The sequence below is a fragment of the Cajanus cajan genome, chromosome 2 (assembly GCF_000230855.2).
Source record: "Cajanus cajan strain Asha chromosome 2, NIPB_CcT2T_4, whole genome shotgun sequence".
NCBI classification, from domain to species: Eukaryota; Viridiplantae; Streptophyta; class Magnoliopsida; order Fabales; family Fabaceae; genus Cajanus; species Cajanus cajan.
In genome coordinates, this window is record NC_138518.1 from 64,893,173 (window position 1) to 64,915,721 (window position 22,549).

The 22,549-nt window shown below is 32.4% G+C and overlaps 3 protein-coding genes across 12 annotated transcripts; 1 reads left to right on the plus strand and 2 right to left on the minus strand.

Annotated features, from left to right (window-relative positions):
• Positions 1-3,332: 3,332 nt before the first annotated feature.
• LOC109805193 (protein SODIUM POTASSIUM ROOT DEFECTIVE 2) lies at positions 3,333-5,803 on the minus strand. 2 transcript variants are annotated; one of them, XM_083068701.1, is made up of 3 exons: positions 5,322-5,803; positions 4,279-4,354; positions 3,333-4,000 (listed from the first exon to the last, which is right to left on the minus strand). In XM_083068701.1, exons 1-3 carry the CDS (start codon positions 5,622-5,624, stop codon positions 3,846-3,848), a joined length of 534 nt encoding a protein of 177 aa, XP_082924827.1. In that variant the 5' UTR covers positions 5,625-5,803; the 3' UTR covers positions 3,333-3,845. The 2 variants fall into 2 exon arrangements, with proteins under 2 accessions (XP_082924827.1, XP_020222790.1); XM_020367201.3 differs by having other exon boundaries at positions 3,350-3,970; positions 5,322-5,797.
• Positions 5,804-8,479: 2,676 nt separating this feature from the next.
• On the plus strand, positions 8,480-21,650 carry LOC109804885 (F-box/kelch-repeat protein At1g22040). 9 transcript variants are annotated; one of them, XM_083068702.1, is made up of 4 exons: positions 8,482-8,592; positions 14,347-14,400; positions 14,780-14,902; positions 19,910-21,650. In XM_083068702.1, the coding sequence occupies exon 4, from the start codon at positions 19,969-19,971 to the stop codon at positions 21,412-21,414; it is 1,446 nt and encodes a 481-aa protein (XP_082924828.1). In that variant the 5' UTR covers positions 8,482-8,592; positions 14,347-14,400; positions 14,780-14,902; positions 19,910-19,968; the 3' UTR covers positions 21,415-21,650. The 9 variants fall into 9 exon arrangements, 8 of the variants coding, with proteins under 8 accessions (XP_082924831.1, XP_082924828.1, XP_082924829.1 ...); XM_083068703.1 differs by having other exon boundaries at positions 8,575-8,592; positions 14,825-14,902; XM_020366796.3 differs by lacking the exon at positions 8,482-8,592 and adding an exon at positions 18,334-18,417 and having other exon boundaries at positions 14,224-14,400.
• Positions 12,464-13,445, minus strand: LOC145955131 (uncharacterized). The gene is made up of 3 exons (XM_083069840.1): positions 13,290-13,445; positions 12,901-13,234; positions 12,464-12,804 (listed from the first exon to the last, which is right to left on the minus strand). Exons 1-3 carry the CDS (start codon positions 13,443-13,445, stop codon positions 12,464-12,466), a joined length of 831 nt encoding a protein of 276 aa, XP_082925966.1.
• Positions 21,651-22,549: the final 899 nt, after the last annotated feature.

Sequence of the window (22,549 nt, forward strand, 5' to 3'; positions counted from 1 at the left end):
CATTTCATGATTTTTTTTTACACCATTTCATGATTTAAGCATCAGGAGATGCAGGTTCAAGTTCTTCTAGTCGTAAGGTTCGGTAATAAGGTAAAGATTCAATTAGTTGGCTCAGTAGAAGATATATGTAATGAGAAGAGCACAGATATCCAAATTTCAGCAATTATAAGTGGGTTTTTCCATATACACCAATATTTGCATTAACTTATAGGCTTTTCTTACCGTTGCTTTTTTATTTTTTAAATTTTCATATACTCTCGTTTTCTTTTATACCAAATACTTCCTTTTTATTATCCTCATTTCATCACATTACGGAATCATTCTCTTTCTCATCTTCGTCATTGTTCCTGTTCTAGATTTACCTTACTGTCATCTTTTTAGAAGAACCCATCTTCAAAGCTACTCCTATTTTTTTAGAACAATCGTCATCACTTCCTCATCTTTGTTCTCCTTCTTCTTTACATTTTTTTTTTTTTTGTAATTAGACATGTTTTCATGGCTTCATTTTTTTTGGGGATTTTTTTTTAATTCTGATAAGAAAATGCAACACACTAACAACAACTCAATAAAGAGGATCAATAATTTATAGAATTTTACACAAAAATACGTAAAAAATACTGATAAAATAGAACAGAAATAAATAATTCAAATGTACAAGAGATACAAATTTTTAACATTAAAAACTCTCAACCTCAATATAAGAGTAAATATTAAGAGTTGTCTAGACTATTTTTTTTCTTCTTATTATTAACAAATAATCACTACAACAAAATTTGTTATTAACGACAATTATTTAATGACAATAATTTAATTGCCGCCATATATAAAAATATTAATGGCTAATATATAATAGTCACTAAAAATGTATTTATATTACACTAAAATTTACTATTAATGACAATTATTTATTAGAAAAAATTTAAGTCCCACATCGATTAAAAATAAAATAATGAAATAGTATATAAGTGAGTAATAGTTATCACCTTACATGTTCATTTTATAGGGTTGACTCCTAATTCACTATTCTAAATTGGTATCAAATCACTCATTATTACCAAATTTAATAGTGTTATAAAATAATTAGAGAGCAACTTTCACCTTATAAATCTCACATTTATAGGAATAAATTATTTAAAGTAAAGGAGACAATTGAAAAAAATAAATTTTAATAACCTTTAAAATGACTACTAGAATTGCCACTAAAAAAAATAAGTTTTTCCGGTAATTTAGTAAATTTTTACCAGTATTTTATATAAATACCAGTAATAGTATTAGCGACACTGCATACACCAGCCTTTATTTAAATGCTAGTAAAAATAATAATAATTACTTATATAACCGCTAAATAATAAATTAATTACCACAAAAAAATTAATTTTAATATAGTGAATACAAGATAGCTTCCAATAAAAATAACAAATAATTCTTACAATTAGGCAAAACAAACTAAACACAATTACTTGCAGACCTTCTTTTGATTATTACCGTTGAAATTCTCCTCCTTCATATGTTAGATTTTAAATCTCTCCTGTGATATTTTTGTTCGGTAAAATTTTAATTCTTTAATAACAATTATATATTTTTTTAATACATTTATCGAAAATAATAAACTCACATAATTTATTCGACCACCGAGTTAGACTCCAATAAGAGTCTCTGTTAAGGTAATATTTTAATTTGTAACAACAACATTATCCATTAGTTAAATTTCTAATACCAGTACAGATGCGTAAACATGTTTATTAATAATAGGCTTAATTACAATTTTGATCCTTCAAGTATTGTAATTGTATAATTTTGATCACTAAGATTTTAATTAGATAATTTTAGTCCCTAAAGAATTGTAATTGTGTAATTTTAGTCTTTCAATTTTTAATTGAACAATTTTAGTCCCTCAAATATCATAATTGTGCAATTTTAATCTCTCTCATTAAAAATTATAATTTTAATATATATATATATACAATATTTTAAAATTATACAATTATTTGTCTATTCAAGTTAACATATATTATAATTTTCATTAATGTATCAAATGATATATATTTATTACTACTAAATAAATAAAATTTATATATTATTATTTTTATAATATTACTAATAAATTAATATCAATAATATTATTAATATATTTATAGATAAACTAATAATTTGATAAATATAACTTATTATATATTAATATACTTTTATAAAAATATAAGTATATTAATTAAAAATATACATATCTTATCTAATATATTTATATTTTTGTAAAAGTATATTAATATATACCATTATATTTATCAAATTATTAGTTTATCTATAAATATACTAAAAATATTATTGATATTAATATATTAGCAATATTAAAATATTAATAATATATAAATTTTATTTATTTAGTAATAATAAATATATATTATTTGCTACATTAGCAAAAATTACAATATGCGTTAACTTAAATAAGCAAATAATTGTATAATTTTAAAATATTATATATATATATATATATATTAAAATTTTAAATTTATTATATTTTTAATAGGAGAGATTAAAATTGCACAATTATGATATTTGAGAGACTAAAATTGTTTAATTAAAAATTGAAGAACTAAAATTGCACAATTTCAATTCCTTAAGGACTAAAATTATCTAATTAAAATCTTAGAGATCAAAATTTTACAATTACAATAATTGAGGGATCAAAACTGTAATTAAGCCTTAATAATATTATAAAAGGTGAGGTTGCATTAATTTGCTTCTACAACTCTGCAGTATATCATAAACTAGCTTTTTGACATTTTCTTAAGATATTAAATATTGGGTTTCTATCCATTTGTGCATCTCTATAAGCCAGCCGTGTCAAATTTATGCAAATTTTAACGAATCATTATCAGGCTCATTCAACTAAGTCAACCAATCTACACTCTCGAGTCTCTTTATAAATCTTCTTGGAGTCCTAAAATCTAAGCAAACACTCATTAGTGATTTCTCATGTACGTAGTTTTGCTGCATCGAGCGGTTGGTAACAATTCACAAATAATATTTTGTTGTACTGCAACTTAGTCTAGCTTGTAAATAACAATCAAAACTTATATAAACAAACCCTTGAATTACCAAGACAACTAACGTAGCTAAAGTTGTGTGTGTGAGTTCACAATTCACCCATCTTATGGGCCATTACTTAAGTTACAACTTGACGATAATGTTCTTGTTACTTTAGGAAAATATTACTTCACCACATCTAAAAGGGGTCTATCTAAAACTTTTAACCAAAAAGGCTGCTACATAAACCTTGCTGCATGTCGATGGCATAATGCTAAAATTTAACAAAGTTGTCCTTGGTGAATAAATATGACAAGTCTACGTAACCATATGAATAAATATGACAAGTCTATTTAACCGTATGAGCACAAGTTATTATTGTATTCGGCATAAGACAAATTAAACAGCCGAGACATTGCATAATGAGACTGAGACCTATATTTTGTCATCTTTCTCTGGCATTCTTTTATGGAAATTTTCAGAAATAGTGAAAGAAAAGAAAATTCAAAGTTATGGAGTGAAACAGCTTTTGCTCACAATGGTTTTAAGCATTGCAGCTACAATTAGAATGCCATAAAAGAAAGAAATTGCAAAGTGAAATGGGGGGTAGATACATTAAATTGTCATTGAAAATCACTACCAGAACCAAGTCATTAGAGCAGTTTTCTACCCACCCTATTCCCTAATTTTATAGTGTTGAGGACCACCAGGTCCACCTCCATATAAAGTTGTTAACAAATGCAATGGCTAAGGCAATTTTCTAACATTATGATTCTGGCTCTGCGTATCATGTGCTGGCCTTTAAGGTACTCTGAAGTGCTTTAACAAGCAGTCCAGAACTCTGCCCTTTTCACCTTTGAAATGCTCTCAAGGACTGCCACTGGAGAAATGTGCCCCATCACTGTCACCCTCTTAGACTCTACATCTATACTGAATGATGTAACTCCTGAGATTGTAGGTTTAAAATCGTTAGAACCTTTAAAAACAAAAAAACAAAACAAAAGAAAAAAATGTTAGAACATCAAGTATAATTTTTAGTCATTTGGCGCAACCCCAAATTTTCTTGAACACAATATTTCCCATTTAATAAGGTAAAGTGGGCATCTAGTGTTCTTAGAGCATATTCTATATATAAATTTTATTTCAGAATATGAAAATATATGATGTTCTTGAATATATGATTAAGTGTTATTTATTTATTTTATTGATTTTTACATTTTGAATAAGGGTATATAACTATACTTTGATGAATACCTTCCATCTTAGACAGATGTTTTTTCACCTTTCCAGCACATCCTTGACAATGAATTGCAACCCGCATCACAACCACCTGCATTTAACACCCTTCAAAATTCGTAATGTAATTGCAAATATGATAGAGTACACGTGAAGTGTGTAACATTTTCTTGTCGAATGTCACATACAATCATAAAGAGATTTGAATGAGATTCCATTATTCCATATTCAAAATATAATATATGAGTGTGACCATATGACTAAGACACGTACCTTCCTCGGTGGCAAACTAGAAGGGAAAAAAAAATAGACATTTTATATAGAGGGGTTATTTTATGTAGAAGGGACAAAATCAAAAGGCGTGGCCTCTGATAATACCATCCATATTCATGTGTTTTGCCTAATAAAATTCCCATTTGCATAAAACGGACACAATCATTCTGTTTTCTCTATGGAATATGCACGGGACAAGATCAAGTAATAAGCATGTGAGACATCTTGAAGCCTCTGCAAATGACAAATATGAGGAGAACAAATAATTTAGACCATTTGTTTCCTTGCAGAATCCACCTGACACTAGTGGTTGGTATAGTCTAGCCATTGCTCTTAATCTGACAAATAAACAATGAAAAGGAAAAATGGAACAATGAATAGTCTCCAGTGAGTTATGTTGACCCCATAGCAACTGTTGCAGCGAAAAAGCCAACAATTCCAACATTTATGAATAATCAGTCTATAATCCAAACTATAAGCTTCAACTTCGTAGCTTCTTTATGGTCCTGTTTTTAGTTATGACAAATCATTTTGAATGGTTTCTTGGTCATCACATAAATGTAGTTATGTCACATAAAGAAGGCATTGTTTCTTTCAATAACTTAAATTCAAAACTATCATAAAGAAGATGTACTCCATTTCCATGATGAATTGGTGTTGTATAAACAGAAGTGCAATTTATGAAACTTAATAAATTTGTTATACAAAATAAAAGAGAAAACCTGTATTGATGGCAAAATGACATTTGCATCTCACCAAGTGAACTAGAGCTTGTGAACTTAACAAACCTGAAAGACATTATTATTATTTGTCAGTGTTTTCTGAAGTTCCCTTGGTTCAATGGCTTGATCTTGATCCTGCCCTCTAAACTTGATCTTTGGAACTGGATTAGACCTGGGAGGCTCAACAAGTTTGGAGTACTTGGCATAGTTGATCAACCTAGTATCGTCAAGAAACACACTTCTGTCAAGCCTCCTAGGCACAACTACAGATCGAGGGTCACGAGTACTCATGCACACAGCTGTTGAGGCCTGAGAGTGGCACATGAAACCCCTTCTCATTTTCCTGTCACTGCTTTTCAGGCTCATCATAGGTTACTACACAGATGAAGAGTAGAGAGCGTGCAAGCTTTGAAGGCAACAAAAGAAGGGGTGTAGTGTGCAAATATACTATTGCAGTGCCAATGCTGGCTTTCTGACTCGGAGAGAATAGGAGAAAGTGGCACACATGCTGTCATTAACTAACAATAGGTTACAGCCGGTGTAGAAATAATTTTGGCAATTTATCAACTGTGCATATACCTAGGACGTAAAAGTGTCCAAAATCATGTCATTGTCATTTATTAATGCCCAGAAATTGACAATAACCTTCTTTTGCTACTAAGAAAAAAAGACATTATACAGAAGCCAATTGATCATTCATAAGGGTGAAAAAAACAGAATGCACATGGTTTTTTTATAATTAAAGTATATTATGGGTGTTGAGTATTTACCATTTGATGGAAAATTGGTCCGATTATTTTAAATGAGATCTTTTTTTATTGGTGTATAAATATAAATAAAAATTTTATGTTGGATAAAATTGAATATGTTAAATAGTATATAATTATGTAAAAAAGAACTCGTCAAGTTCACTTGTACATGTTGTAACCTACATTATTGTCATTTTTATCCTAAGAGTATCGGACTAAAATTAAATCAAGAAACAAAATTAAAATTCCCTTTTTAATAAATGTAAAAGTGCAAAAATGATACAACTACCTCTTTGAGTATACATTTATTTAAAAAGACAGATAAATTGTATAAGGGTGACATCTAAAGAAAAATGGTGACATGGAAAAACAACTAATTCGTTAAATTATTAACATAGTAATTCATCAATTAATTTGTTAAATCATTAACATAATAATTCATTTTGAGGATTGAACTTGATATTTAATTAAAGAGTATAGATGTCGAACTATTTCACTTAATGGCTTTTGGTTTTTTATGTGAAATATTATAAACAGATTTCACACACACAAAAAAAAAATTAATTACTTTTCCTTAGAAAAAATATTCAAATTAATTTCCAAAATATATATAAGATCTTTTATGGTTTCAACTAACCACAAACTACTTTTGACAAAATTTTTAAGATAGTTGTTATAAAAATCAATAAACTTATTCATATATATATATATATATATATATATATATTATGAGAGGACTTAAATGAAAATATTTGTTAATATGAAAATAATTAATAATAAATCTTAAATTAAAATAAATGATTTAAAAAGATGTTATTACATATCATTATTATGATAATTTTTTTTTATCATTATTGTCCTCATCCTCATTATTGGAGTTGTCACCACTACCACTTCCACTACATTGCTACTACATCACCATTGTTGTTGTCACTACTGTTACTATCATTGTTACTTCCACTACCATCATCACTACCATTTTCATCACTATTGCCACCACTATCATTGCCTCTGTTATCATTGTTGTCATCACTCTCAAGTGACAATGGTAGTGGCTGGAACGACAGTAATGACGATAATAATAATGATGGTGGTAACACTAATGGTTGTTGTGGTGATTGTGATGTGACAGAGGTGCGATGAAGGTCAATGTAATAAAGTTAACAATAATAAATAAAGAAAAAAATATGATGGTAGTAGTATGTAATAACTTTATATATAATTTTTTAATCTAAATCGTATATTTTAATCTAAGAGTTATTAGCAAGTATTCTCACTTGAGTCATTATCTTTATTTATTTATCTATTTATCTATATATGTATATATATTTTGTGAGTAAATAACATGGTAATATTTTACTATAAGGCATTAGTTTATGACCTATTTTCTCATATTTTAAACATCAAATTCGTTTATGAATGTATGGTTGAAAACTTATTTGATATTTTAAAAAAATAAAATAAGTAATTTTAATTATTAATGAAAAACCTAACAATCAATATTAGGTACATCATAATGACCATTGATATTTTTATTGACAAAAATAATATTATTAATTAATTATTATTAAGAAATTCTAGCTCAATTAGTTGAACTCATTACTTGTCGAAATTTTTTTCTTGCTATTGAAGTCGATTTTCATAAATAAATAAAAATATCATTTACTCATCTTATCTTGTAATAACAATAATAATAATAATAAATAACAACTATTAATAATAATATAATAATAATTATAAAATAACAATATTATTAATAATAAGAGAAAAAAAAACATTGGAGTATGAACGTTCTAGATCCATCGTCTAACTAATAAAGTAAACAGTGTAATTGTGTAAATGAGCATGGTGGTCGCAATACTAGAGACTTTAGTGAAAAAGACATGATACCTTAGAGCATCTATAATGGGAGTTGCTTATAAGCAACTCCCAACCACTTTAAATGGTCCCACTGTGCCACGTCACTCATAAGTAACTCATACTACATTTTTACAATTTTTGCTCCAATGAGAATTGTTTATAAGCAACTCTACTTTTTTACAACTCATACTACACTTTTTAACATCTTACACTATATTTTATTATAAATTTTTGATACCACATCCTTTTTTATTTATTCTTTTTTTTTTCTGATGCACTCTCAACGTCTCTCAATTCACTCTTCACTCACGCTCCACTGTCTCACTTATCACTTACGATCCACTCACGATCCTCTCACTCTTTACTCACTCTCTTCACTAGCGGGCGGAGGGGTTGCGACCAGAGTGGTTCGCGGCCTGAGAGGTTCGCGGCCGGAGGGGTTTCGCGGGCGGAGGGGTTCGCGCGCCGGCGAGTTTCGTGGCTTGAGGGGTTCGCACGTACGCGGGCAGAGGGGGTTCGCGGGCGAAGGGGTTTGCTCGCCGGCCAACGGGTCTGGTTGAGAGGAGCCGCGTGCGGGACGGAGTGGTCTGGTCGCGCGCGGAGGGGTAGGCCGTGAGGAGGGGTCGCGTGCGGAGGGGACGACCAGGCAGAGTTGGTCGCGCGCGGAGGGGCCCAGCCGTGCTGAGGCGGCCGGCGTCAACAACCCTCCCCGGACCGAGGTCGAAGAGGTGAAGGATGTTTTATTATTTTTTTATTTTAAAAATTTCTGTTCATATTCCAACTAGATACAAGAGGACCAATCAAATTTCTCTCTTTCAAGTTTTTCAGTGCTAAGCACCGTTGCTAGTAGAAGCGACTGTGAAAAAAATTTAAGCAACTGAGTTGCCACGTAGGACTACTCCAATGGGAGTTTCTTGGAAGTTCCGTTGCTTATTCTTAAGCAACACCATAAGCACCCTCGGTTGGAGGTGCTCTTACTTCTTTTTGAGACTCATACAAACTATAGATTTTTTTGTGTTTTGAGAATGCCACAATAAATATTTTTAAACTTCAAAATGTCACCCTTGAGAAATATTTTTCAAAATGCCACACTTTATGTTATGTTGAGATGTCGGGTCCCGATTTTTCAACTTGTTTTTCTATTTTGTTTTTGCTTTTTAATTTAAAAATTAATTTATAAAAATATATTTTTAATATTTAAATATATATTTTTAAATTAGTAAAATACAAATTAAATTTAAATATAATAAATTATAAAAAGTAAATACATAAAAATATTTTTATTAAATTATCCAAACATAGAATATATTTTAAAAAAAGTATTAAAATAATAAACAAACAATTTTGTTTTACATAATTAAATTCTTTAAATTCATTGTAAAAGTTAATTTTTGTATAATTTGATTAGGGACTAGTATCAAATATACCAAGAGACTAGTATCTACCTATTACGAAAAGGTCATAGATTGAGTCTTTAATGTTCTGGATATTTTAAAATCTATCATTGTTATTTTTGAAAATTGTAATTTCAACTATATGAATTATTATTAACCTCGTTTTTGTTCACAAAATATAAATCTATTGCCTTAGTAGCTATAATTGACATTGATATTTTGTAATTATTTTTTGTATTGCTCTTTTTTAAATGAACTTTATGCTTGAATAATTTTTTTTGAAAAAAAAAGTCAATGACATTTTCTGGTTCATGAACATGGTTCAAGTGATGTTTCGAAATTGACAAGGATTAATTTGTGTTCACATGATATAATTTTCCCTGATTAAACATTATTTTAACATAAAAAAAAAGACAATGACTAAGATAATGTTTAAGACTTGACTAAATGAAGAAAAAAAAAGTGAGATTTTTTCAAGTTTTGGATGTCATTTTTAAAGACTTTTTGGATTGATTGAAGATGTGTCTATTGATTTCATTGACATGAAAATATGAGAATGAACCATTGATTGAAAAAAATAAAAAAAGAAGTCACACTCTTACAATAAATTTAAAGGACTTGACTAAGTATTTTTTTTTCTTCAATTTTTAACATCATTTCGAAGATTTTTTTTAGACCAATTCAAAGCATGAAAATGATATTATTGTATTCACTAATATGAAAATCATGAGTATGAAACATTGCTAGAACAAAAAATTCTTATACACATTAGTCAAATTAAACAAAAAATTAATCTTTACAATAAATTTAAAGGACTTAACTAAGTTAAATAAAATAATTGTCTATTATTTTAATACTCTTTTAAATATATTTTAATTCTGAAAAATTAAATAAAAATATTATTTTTTATGTATTTACTTTTTAATAATTAATTTAATTTAATTTTTAAATTGTATTCTACTAATTATATATATATATATATATATATATATATATATATATTAAAAATACATTATCATAAATTAATTTTTAAATTAAAAAAATAATATTAAAAAAACACGTTGAGAAGACTTCTCAACATAACATAAACGGTGACATTTTGAAAAATATTTCTTAAAGGGCGGCATTTTGAAGTTTAAAAATATTTATTGTGGCATTCGGATAAAAATTCACAAAATATACTAAGCTTTGTGCATGATATTCTCCAAAGTTTTTTTAAAATTATTTTTAAATGATTATATATAATCAAGGTACAAAATTCATTCATAATAATGTTATTTTATTTTGTAATATAGTTTTTGATAATTATTTAAAATGTTAAAATTGAATTTATAAAAATTTTAATATTCGTAAACGAAAATAACTTTTTGTTTAATATTCTTAAAAAAATGTCACCAACTATTATAATATTTTTATAATGTAAACTAAAAAACAAATTATTTTTTTAAGAAATTCTAAATTAAGAATTGAAAAAAAATTCACAACTCCCAACTTGAAACCTCCTTTGCAAAAACTCCATCAAGGGCTCTTTTCACATGTCGCAACCTTCTTAGCAATTGAAATGGTAGATGCAAGCAACTAGGCAAAATGATAGAGGGGGATGGTGTTGGCATGCGAGTGAAAGAGCAAAAACAGAAAAGAAATGAGATAAAGAGAAAACGAAGAAGAAAAAGAGGAGAGAAAAACCAAAGAGAGAAAAGAAAAAGAGTATTCGATGGAATCGCCAAAATGAGACTTTCTAGAAGTTTTCATTATTTTTTTTTAATTTTTTTTCTTCTGTTTCTTTTCTGTTTGACCTATTGATGTTTTTTGGTTTTTGGATTGTTGAAAGTACGAATCATCACCACATACCTATCACTAGAACCAATAAATCAATGATTCATCACAAAAGAATTGTTACATGAGTCCAACCACACGATAGTCGCTTCATTAGCTTCGCATAAAACACAGCCCAAAGGCCCTTCCTCATCCCAAATCATATACTTCATATTTGATGAGTAGAGCTATACATCATATGATTCATGGGTGAACCAAGAAATAAAATGATAATTTTCATGTGGTTTATTAGCATAGAAGTAAAAAATATCATTAAATATATAATAATTAAATTGAATAGTTCAAATTTATTTGATGATAAAAACTTTATTAATGTATTAATTTTATTTTCTTTTGATAAATGACCATTTTGTCCAACAAAAAAACCCTAAACCCTATTCAGCTACTTAGACCCTCCCTTCCACTTCTCCATCACTATTGTCCCTTTTCGCTTCTTTAACTTCAACTCTTACAACTAAATGGACACCTTCATCACCATTATCAACACCCTACTTGTGTTTCTTTTTGTTCATAATCTTTTTCTTCCTAATTTATTCATGGTCGATGAATCCCAAAAACCAACTTCGACAGAGGAAGTGCAACTCATCACCGACCCTCTTCCCCTCCAACTACCCAAGCTAAACCTAAACTCGTAGAAAAGCCAATAATCACCATTGAAGATGAACTTGAACTTAAAGAGAAACTATCAAACATCGAAGAAGTAGAAAAGGACCATGAAGACAAGATTTTTGAATCAGTTTCCTTCAAGAAGTAGACCAACGTGGTTGTCAACTGTCCCCACTGTAGCTACAACTACAACTGTAAGACCACCCTTCCCACTCCATTGCCCGCACTTCCTCGGCCTCGCCCCCAACAACTTTGCCTTCCCCTTCTTCCTCCTTTACGCTGCCTTTGCCCTCATTCTCAACGCCTGTGCTGGTCACAACTTTGTTCTTAGGATTGATTTGTCCTCTGATTGCCACACCGCCCACTCACTCATCATTGCATACTTGCATAGGACCACCCTCCCCACTCCACCTCTAACACAATTGCATCTCCCTTGTCGAAACCCAACCGAACCAAGCCCTCAAAGCCCTAATATGGTTATGTAAATCCACCTTGCTTGCACTAGGTTTTACAATGGTGGTGGTGGCCAACAAGTGGCCATCCTTGATGAGTGGGCCTACAACAAGTGTGGCATTATTGGAGTGAAGGGCAAGAGGTGACAGTTGGGTTGAGTCCAAATAGCTTCTTAAAAAAAGGCTTTTTAATAATTTTAAATAAATAAAAATAAAAATAGTTACTGCTCACTTGTCTACAAGTGAATATTTTTTTTTTGGTATTGGAATGAGAAATAAAAAGAAGAAACTAACAAAAATACAAATAAAACTTAGTCTCTCTGGAACACAGTCCTCAGAGAGTCAGCTAGTAACAAACTAGAAAGAGTCACAGGATGCTCTTGTAAAATAACTAGCCTATCATTTCCTAAAGCTCCCATTCGAGCCAGAGCATTTGCGCAACTATTACCCTCACGTAAAGTGTGAACAATAGTGCAAGTCCAGTCACAATTGAGCAACTGATGAATCTCCATGAGCTGATTTCCGTAGCGATGAAACAATGGAATATGTCTCTGTAAGAGAGATACCACCAAAGTAGAGTATGAATAACAAACAATCTTTCGAAACCCTTTATCCCAACAAAGACGAAGTCCGTGGAAAAGAGCTAAGATCTCTGTTTGAATAACAGAAGCCTCTCCCAAAAAGCCATAAAAGCCAAAAAGGAACTATCCTTCATGGTCTCGACACAAGCCACCAAAGCCCCCTCTACCAGGCGTGCCAATCCTACTCCCATCCACATTCAGAGCCACTGAATCCAATGGGGGGTGAATCCAATGCACCAAACGGGGTAGAGGCCGAGGCGAGCAGTCAATACTCGTAAAAGCAGAAATAGAGAATTGAAGTAAAGCATTTGCTTGAGCTAGAATAGATGTTAAGTTCCAATCCACCTGATCAAAGATGAACCTGTTCCTGTGGCACCGGATAAACCACATGATAATTATAAACAGAGCTCCATGCGTCTGCACCCGCTTCTCAAGCCAACTATGATGTGTCTCATCAAGAGTATGTGTTGAAAAATCGCAACCAGACCGCTTCCACACCTCCTGCACCATTGGACAAGTAAAGAAACAATGCTCAAAGCTTTCACGGCAGAGTTACACTTAGGGCAGGTATTGGAAGCCAAGATGCCACGTTGACAAAGAACCTCCTTAACAGGTAGAGCCAGATGACAACTCTGCCAAAGAAAGAAACACAAACTAGTTGGAAGTGGCAACTTCCAAATCCAATTCCAACCTGCAGAGGTTTCCAACCCATGATCCTTTGTTAGCCACCGGTAAGCTGATCGTACCGTAATCAACATCTAATGAATAATACATGTTTTTATAAAATGACAAATTAGTAAATCATAACAACAAAATCTCATACATTCAAATTTAAACAATATATCATACAATTAAAAATCATTTATAACGTGTGAGTCACCTAACTCTACACTTTATATTCCTACTTCACCTCAATATCACTTAACATATTGTTTCATGTTAGAATTTCTCTTAAAAAATATCAAATAAGTTTTATAATTGTCCTAAAGTTTTATATCTTGTAACTATTTACTTTTTATTGCAACTTAAAGTTATTATTTTATTTTATTATATTTTGAGAATAAAAATAAAAATAAAAAAACACATTTAAAATAAAATATTTTTACCAATAAAATATGACATGATTAATAAATAATATTATTTTTTTAAAATATATAATCATTTTTAACCCCTAATCTGTTTGTATGAAAACTCATTTGTTAAAATGTGATTTTTTAAAAAATGAATCTTAATACTTTAAAAAAATTCATCGTAACTTTCAGATAAGATATATCTTGTTTTTTTTTTTTTTAAGCACATTTATTTTAACCATTTTCTTAAAGAAAATTATAAAATCTTATTTTAATCATTTTCATAAAGTAAATAATAAAATCTATGATACTTGTTTTATTATAAAAACATTATAAACTTTTATTATTAAAAAACAATGATACTCTGTGATGTGTCAATTTTTGTTTAATTTGTATCTTCTTAGTATTATTTTACGATTCATTTATTTTTATTTTTTCTCATATCCCAAGTCGTGGGGAGTAATTCAATGATCTTCAATATTTTTCTTTGGTCGTTACTTTCATCTTGAACTCTTCTTCTTCTGCCTTATGCCTCTGTTGCAGCACTGGTTAGGAAATTTCGTGGAATCGATTTCTGGTGTCGAGGATTAACATCAGGTATTGTTGCTGCTGCAATTTCTTCCTTGTATGTTTCTCCAATGACGTTGTATTTGTTATCCTCTTACTTTTGTGGTTTTGCTTGCTTCAATTTTTGACCTCTAGATGCTGCTTTTGGATTATTACCATACAAATTGGGCCCCCTTTTTTTTTTTTTATTCTAAGGAACGATTGCTTGATTAAACGTGTTTCTGTCTCTATGATCCATTGCATGCTAGTTTGGAAGGTATCCCCCTTCCGGTGTTTAGCAAAATTTACGAATTTTTCGATCACTTTTTAGGTGGTTCCCTTTTGAGGTGCTTAATTGACCTCTGGGTCCTTTTTTTTTTTTTTTAATAAATTTTTTTAACATGTATGTATTTTGACTTTGTTTTTTCAGGGTATAAATGTGGGCATTGTATTCATGTTCTGTTAGTTGTTTCAGTGCTTATTTCTCTTCTGGAGGGAGACTCTCTAGAGGAGTGGAGTATAAGATGCTTGTATACTAAAATGCTTGTTTGATGTGAGTGACTTTTTACTTTTAATCTCTTAATTGTCCCTTCTCTCGATGATTTTATTTGTAAAGCCAATTCTTGCTTTAACCTATATTCTTCTGCATACTGTAAAGAATTCTTATTTATTGTACAGTTTTGGTGTTCTTCTGCAAGTAGAACTTGTCTGAATGGTGATGTTTTTAATTTGAGTCTTTTGTATTTCAATTTCAAGCTGTTTGGTGGTTTTGTTTTGGAAATATAATGAGATTGCTGGCAACTTGTTATGAATTTATTCATTTTACTCACTTGTATACTTATTTTAAATAAATATTTTTAGAATTTTGGCTTAAGGCCCACCTTAACTCTACAAATCAGCTTGGTAAAGACTTTCCAAACTGTATAAGCTTTCTTTATGCCATATCTCTAGTCGATATGGAATAAAGCAATTAAGGCAACCCCCAAAGAGGCCACAACTAAGGTGGACTAGGGGTAATTGTAGTTAAAATGGCCTTCCAACTCTTCCCCTCATGCCCATGGCTAGTGGCCTGAAGCATGGCAAATGCAGGTGGCCCAATAATGAATCTATAATAGATTCTGATATTATCTTAGAATTTTGGCTTACTCAACCCCACAAAAACAACTTGTAAGTTGAGGATTGCTTAATATTTATAAGTTCTATTTAAGCCATATCTCTTGTCAATGTGAAACTAAATGACCACCCTTGAGTATGCAATTAAGGTAGCCCCCAAACAGGCTGCAACTAAGGCGGGCTAGGGATGACTGCAATTAAGGTGGCTTTCTGGCAAATATCTAGATGTACCAAATGAAGAAAAATGTTCTCCCTAATGGGGCTTTCACTGAGAGTGTATTGTAAAAGGGAGAAGAGCGATATTGTGGGTGTATGAAATGATGTGGAAAATCCTATTATGCTGAATCCTAACAAACAGGACATGTGGTTGCAAGGGAGGAGAATGGGGAATGCTGAAATCAATAAAGGAAGTAAATAAGAATAAGGTGATGTAGGGTGGGGAGGAGGGTTGGCAAATCATTGTAATACCATGGGGGTGACTTGTGCCACAGGGTAAAGAAGATTTTCTTCTCTGATTACATTTCTTTCTTTTGTTTCTCAATTATACTTCAGTGGTGAAATAATCTTGTAAGTAGCACTCATTCTCAGAGTTATCTTCATCAATTCTCTAATAAATACAGTTCCTTTCAGCTTCGTATTAGAGCTTCCTATCCCAGGAGACTCTAGATGGTGATGACACAAATGGAGAGCAAACTCAAGAGTGTTGAATGACAACATCAACTAGATGGGATGCAAGCATCCATTCAAGAAGTTATCAATCGGTTGGCAAATGGAGGAGATGACAAACTAATTGAAGGAGTGCTTAAAAGTACATGAGGTGGAATGTAGGAGGAAGACAACAATGGGGATGGTCAGGATTCAGAACATGGCTGTTTGACTTGATGACCAAGAAAAAACGAAGAAGTGAGGAACAGGTGAAGTGGGTTGAGGTTCCATATTCCGTGGGTGGAGAGCTACTTCAAAATAAACTGTATTTTGGAGGTGGTGAAGGATGACACAAATGGAGAGCAAACTCAAGAGTGTTGAGCGACAACATCAACTAGATGGGATGCAAACATCCATTCAAGAAGTTATCTATCGGTTGGCAAATGGAGGAGATGACAAACTGATTAAAGGTGTGCTTAAAAGTAGACGAGGTGGAATGTAGGAGGAAGAAAGCAATGGGGATGGTAAGAACTCAGAACATGGCTGTTTGACTTGATGATCAAGAAAAAACGAAGTGAGGAACAAGTGAAGTGGGTTGAGGTTCCACATTCAATGGGTGGAGTGCTACTTCAAAATAAACTGTATTTTGGAGGCAGTGAAGGTTGACGCTACAGTGGTATGTGTATGTTTGGAAGGGGGGGGGGGGGTTTAAGTTGGTTCCAATGGTGGTAACCAAGGGTAGCTGTGGTGACTAGGCTGATTCTTTGATATGCTGTGTTGGGCTAATTTCAGTTATCTTCGTCGGGGATCCTTATGAGAACTTAATGGGCCTGGGATAGAGGGGGCTAGTCGTGGAGTACAGGTAGCAATTTGAGCTTTTGTTTGCTCTATTGTTCTTCACATGAACAGTTCACGAGAAGGACATTTATGAATGGGTTGAAAAAGGAAATTAAAGCTGAAGTTAATGATGGGTGCAGGAGACAAACACACTAATGATATTAGCATAGAAGATAGAGGATCAAAATTGGACCTTAGGTCATTCAATAAGGAGTTCGGCAAAGAGAGTTGGGCTTACTCTCAACTCGGCATTAAGTGGGAGGTTTACTGGACCCTAAGACAATGCTTCTCTTGTGATGAGGTATTCTCTTGGCTATGTTTGTCTTAACAAGCATCTCCATGTGATTTTGTTTGGAGAAACTGAGGAAATGGATGAGCGGGATAGGAAGGAGATCAAGTAACTGAAGAAGTAAATTTACAGTTAAATGCAAGTAGTATTGCATGTATGACATGAAAAATTTCCTTAAAATTATGGGGAACCATTACTGTAAAGAAGTCATAATAATGGTAGATTTTGGAGCTTCCCATAGTTTTTTGTCCTTGATATTGGTGGAGGAGTTGAATATTCTCACCAAGACTACCAAGGGGAATTTTCTATACGTGGGTAATGTGGTCAGTGATTGGGGAGTCAAGGAGTGTGCTGGGGAGTAAAATTGTGGTTACCAAACCTTGAGATTGTTTTTTTTGGTGTACAATGGTCGCATTGAGGTTAAAACTTATGATCTCAAGCATACTACCCAAATCTTTCACCGTTAGGTCGACCCTTGTTCAAAATCAAACCTTAAGATTGTTTAGGATTTCTGTTTATTGGATTTGGTGGGAGTAGATGTGATTTTGGGGTATGAATGGCTCTAGAGTTTTGGCAAGTTCATTGCTGCTTTAAAACACTATTTGATTGAAATAATACAAAGATGGGAAGGTCATAGATATTAAGGGGGTACAACTTTGTCTTGTATGGTAATGTTTTTAAAAGCCATTAGAAAAGAATTGACGATTGAGGGGAGCTTATTATGTGGAGTTGGGGATGATGAACATGTATGGAAGCACATACTACGATTCCACAGTTTGAGGGTGATTTTAATGAGGAGACTTATTTGCCACCTAATAATAATATAGAATGTGACCATGTCATTATATTATAGGAAGGACCTCAAATCCCTAATATTTGTCAATGCCTCAAGGAAGAGATTGAAAACTTTTTCGTGATATGCTAGCATATGGTTTGATTAGGCCTAGCACAAGCCCTTCAAGTCTACTCATTTTAATCAAGAAAAAAGATGATAGTTGGCATAGGGCTCTCAATAACATCACCATCCCTAATAAATTTCCTATTTATAGAGGAGTTTTTGGATGATTGATGTTGCTATTTTCTAAAAACTTGACCTGAAGTTTGGCTCTCAACGTATGCATGAAGAAGGAGGGCATATACACAAGACAGCTTTGAGGACTCATGAATGACACTACAAATATCAGGTAATGCCTTTTGGCCTAACAAATGCCCCCTTAACATTTTAGGCTCTTATGAATAACATCTTTAGGCCTCATGTGTAAATTGTTCTGTATTTTTTGATGACATCCTTGTGTACAGTCCTGATTTTTCAATCATTGGGAACATTAGTTATGGGTTAGTTAGAAGAAGTGCAGTTTTGGATACAGCACTTGAGTATCTTGATCATGTTATTTCAGTAGTTGCAATTATGAAAGACCTAGCAAAGATGGGCGTTATGAGGAAATGGTCAGTCGGTCCCTAGTGATATCAGAAGCTTAAGAGGAATTTTCAGATTTGATGGGTTAGTACCAAGTAACAATGCTTTGTAAAGAATTATGGGGTAATAGTTAAGCCTCGAACCCAGCCCTTAAAGAACAGTTTTAAGTTGTTAGAGGTAGCACAGGGCCCTCAAACGGATGAAAATAGCTATGGAAAATCTTCCTATTTTGGCTATGCCAAGTTCTGATATAGACAAATGGTTCATGATATGGGATTGGACTGGAGCTATACTTAATGCAACAGGACCGACCGTTGGATTTTATTATCCAAGCCTTTTACAGACAAAAATAAGGCTAAATCAATGAATGTGAGCTATTGGCAATAGTGTTTGTTGTAACCGACCGTGCTATTAAAATCTAATACAGTAGGTTGCCTTGCCACTGTATCTCCCCTTCCTCCTCACTAGCATTTTGTTTGAGAGAGGGATCAGGTATCCTTGTGCAAAGTGTAAATACTTTAGTTAGAATTAGTGGCATGGGAAGTGAATGAGTGAGGAGATGAAAGGTGGGCAATCAGTGGGGTTGTGAGGAGTGGCTTGTGCCCCAAGGAAGAGAAGGTTTCTTGCTCTGATTATATTCATTTCTTTCATTTCTCAGTTATACTTCAGCAGTGAAATTCTCTTGTAAGCAAGGCTCGTTATTTTAGTTTTCTTCATCAGTTCTACAAATACAGTTCCTATCAAAGAACTAATCAATAATGATGGCGGAATGGCCTTGGGGAAATAAAACTAGGGTTTGCTCATAATTTATGATATATGATTAAATTACAATTTCTCTGTAGTCTGTGCCAATTGTCTTCATTGTGGCCGTTAGGGAGACTTTAGCCCCTGATTTTCTTGAGTATATCCAAAACAGTCAACAAAGCTCTTTTTTTCCTTTCAAAAACTCTGGGTCTATTTCATACTCTCACACAATACTCACACGTGTTAACTCTAAACAATCAATCTCTCTTTCTATCTCCTTGTGAGTGTGATGTGCCTCTCTCTTTAGTCTCTTGTATATTCACAACTTATGCATGCATCTATTCTAATGTTCTCTTTGCCTTTTGATTCATTACTTGCGGAAATGCTTGTGAAATGGATGCTGTACTTTGGTCAAAAGCTTACACCTATTGAGACAAATCGTTTATTTATATTCATCAGTGCATTTTCTTGGAATGTACTGACAGATGATTTATACTGATGATGCTCTGAAACAGATTAATCTTGGAAGTTTGATGTGCTTGCTTGGTTTTGGTTCGAGTTTGAAGTGGTTTTAATGGGGAATATACTGAATCTGAACAATTCCAAGACTAGATGGAATGATCCCTATGATGTTTTACAAGGTAAAGCCTGCAAGAGACAGAGATTGTCATCAACCTCTTGTGAGGACAACGCGAGACTGATTCCACCCCTACCTGATGAGATATCAATACAGATTCTAGCTAGAGTTCCTCGAATTTATTATTTAAATCTGAAGTTAGTTTGCCGTGCTTGGAAGGCAACCCTTGTGAGTTCTGAGCTATTTTGTGTGAGAAAAGAGCTTGGAACCATGGAGGAGTGGCTCTACTTATTGACAAAGGTCAAGGATGATAAGCTTTTATGGTATGCCTTGGACCCTCTTTCCAGAAGATGGCAAAGGTTGCCGCCAATGCCAAAAGTTGGATTTGAAGATGAAACGAAGAAAGGTTTGGTTTCCTTTCCCCTTCGGATGTGGAGCATGATGGGTTCAAGTATCAGAATTGTTGATGTCATAATGAGCTGGCTTGGGAGGAGAGATGCCCTGGACTGGATGCCATTTTGTGGCTGCTCCATAGGAGCTGTTGATGGTTGTATCTATGCATTAGGAGGATTTTCAAGAGCTTCAGCAATGAAATCTGTTTGGCAGTATGATCCCATTAAAAACTCTTGGACTGAGGCTAGTCCAATGTCAGTTGGTAGAGCCTACAGCAAGACAGGGATATTAAATAATAAGCTTTATGTTGTCGGAGGGGTTACTAGGGGTCGTGGTGGACTAAGCCCTCTTCAATCTGCAGAAGTATATGACCCTCATACTGGCATGTGGTCCCAATTACCTAGCATGCCTTTTGCAAGAGCTCAAGTGTTGCCAACTGCTTTTTTGGCTGACTTACTCAAGCCTATTGCCACAGGAATGGCTTCATACAGGGGAAGGTTATTTGTTCCTCAGAGTTTGTATTGCTGGCCATTTTTTGTTGATGTTGGTGGAGAAGTTTATGATCCAAACAAAAATTCATGGCTTGAAATGCCTATGGGCATGGGTGAAGGCTGGCCTGCAAGGCAAGCTGGAACAAAACTAAGTGTTACTGTCAATGATGATCTTTATGCACTTGATCCTTCAAATTCTCTTGACAGTGCAAAGATCAAGGTATATGATTATGAAGGTGATACTTGGAAAGTTGCAGCAGGAGATGTTCCTATTCATGATTTCACTGATTCAGAATCTCCTTATCTCCTGGCTGGTTTGCTTGGAAAACTTCATGTAATAACTAAGGATGCTAATCACAACATTACAGTGTTGCAGGCTGACATGCAAAATGAACATGCCGAGTCAGCTTTCTCCCAATCAATATTGTCATCACCAGATACTTCATTCAGTGAAGATGCTGAATCTTCTGCAGTAACACACGGAGAATTTTGGAAGGTTCTTGCAACTAGGAGTGATAGATCTGCTGAACTAGTTAATTGTCAGTCCCTTAAAATTTGATTTTTTTTTTTTTTTTTTTTTGGTTTAGTGTCCTCTTGTGGTTATGATATCTGAATATATCTCTCTGGTTGGTATGATTGCTTATAAGCCACTAGGTTGGGGAAAATTTCAAAAGTTGTAAATGATTTCCTTTACAAATGATTCATAAGATGTAGCCACGAACACAAAAGAAATTAAAACTATAGGAGCAAGAACATTATTCAAACATACTACATGAAATTTGAAGGTTTTCTTTACATTAAGATGGGTATATCACCGTTTTGTAGCATTTGGTCACTTGGTGATACTTTGACGGTACGTAAAGTTAGCAAAAACAAACTCAACACTCATCGCGAGCCATTGATGTGGTTGATAAAACAGTAAAAAATTTGTATAAAAAAAGGTTTATCGTATTTATTATAGTTATTAGAGAGGAAAATGGGATCATCTGAAGAATTTTGTCGATCACAAAATGGGCAGAGGACAAGATTAATAAAAGTCAGCCGGTGAAAACAACTGTTTGTGTCAATTTTAAACACCCCCCTTCCCCAAAAGGATAAGTGTTCATTAGTATCGCAAGTTGAAAATGCAGGAGAGGGAGAAGAGTGGAAAGGAAGAATGCAGAGGAACAAGCCTCTTCTCTCATAACATTATTTAGTAGGTTTAAATATTCCGAGACTTAAACCTACTAATTTATGAAATGCGTTTAGACAGTCTAGTTTTAATAAGAGCATTGAATAGATGTCATGGTGGTTAAATTTTTATTTCTACCGATAAACACTAAAAGTAAAATAATGTTAAAAAGCCTTGAATCCTCGATAGAATCTGAAATTAATAAAATCAGCGACTTTTTCTTCAAATAATAACAAATAAGTTTAAATATATTTTTAATTTCTTAAATATCGTAATTATACTATTTTATCCTTTTAAATTTTAATTGAGTAATTTTAATCTTTCAAGTATCACAACTATTCATTCTCACTAAAAATCTAATAATTTTTGTAAAAGAAAATTTAATTAGTATATTTTTAATTAAACTTTTTCTATTATATATATCTTATCTAATATATTTATATTTTTGTAAAAGTATATTAATATGTACTAATTTACATTTATGAAATTAATTTATCTACAAATACACAAATAATATTATTGA

What these genes read in the sequence shown, in the direction of transcription:
- LOC109804885 (XM_083068705.1), top strand. Translation starts at nt 19,969, where the DNA reads ATGGGGAATATACTGAATCTGAACAATTCCAAGACTAGATGGAATGAT.
- LOC109805193 (XM_083068701.1), bottom strand. Translation starts at nt 5,624, where the DNA reads ATGATGAGCCTGAAAAGCAGTGACAGGAAAATGAGAAGGGGTTTCATG. An exon ending in ATAATAATAATGTCTTTCAG is followed by an intron (nt 4,355 to 5,321) that starts GTTTGTTAAGTT and finishes TGTTAAATGCAG; the next exon opens with GTGGTTGTGATGCGGGTTGC. An exon ending in ACATCTGTCTAAGATGGAAG is followed by an intron (nt 4,001 to 4,278) that starts GTATTCATCAAA and finishes TTGTTTTTAAAG; the next exon opens with GTTCTAACGATTTTAAACCT.
- LOC145955131 (XM_083069840.1), bottom strand. Translation starts at nt 13,445, where the DNA reads ATGGGTTGGAAACCTCTGCAGGTTGGAATTGGATTTGGAAGTTGCCAC. An exon ending in TTCCAATACCTGCCCTAAGT is followed by an intron (nt 13,235 to 13,289) that starts GTAACTCTGCCG and finishes CCAATGGTGCAG; the next exon opens with GAGGTGTGGAAGCGGTCTGG. An exon ending in GAGTAGGATTGGCACGCCTG is followed by an intron (nt 12,805 to 12,900) that starts GTAGAGGGGGCT and finishes TTATTCAAACAG; the next exon opens with AGATCTTAGCTCTTTTCCAC.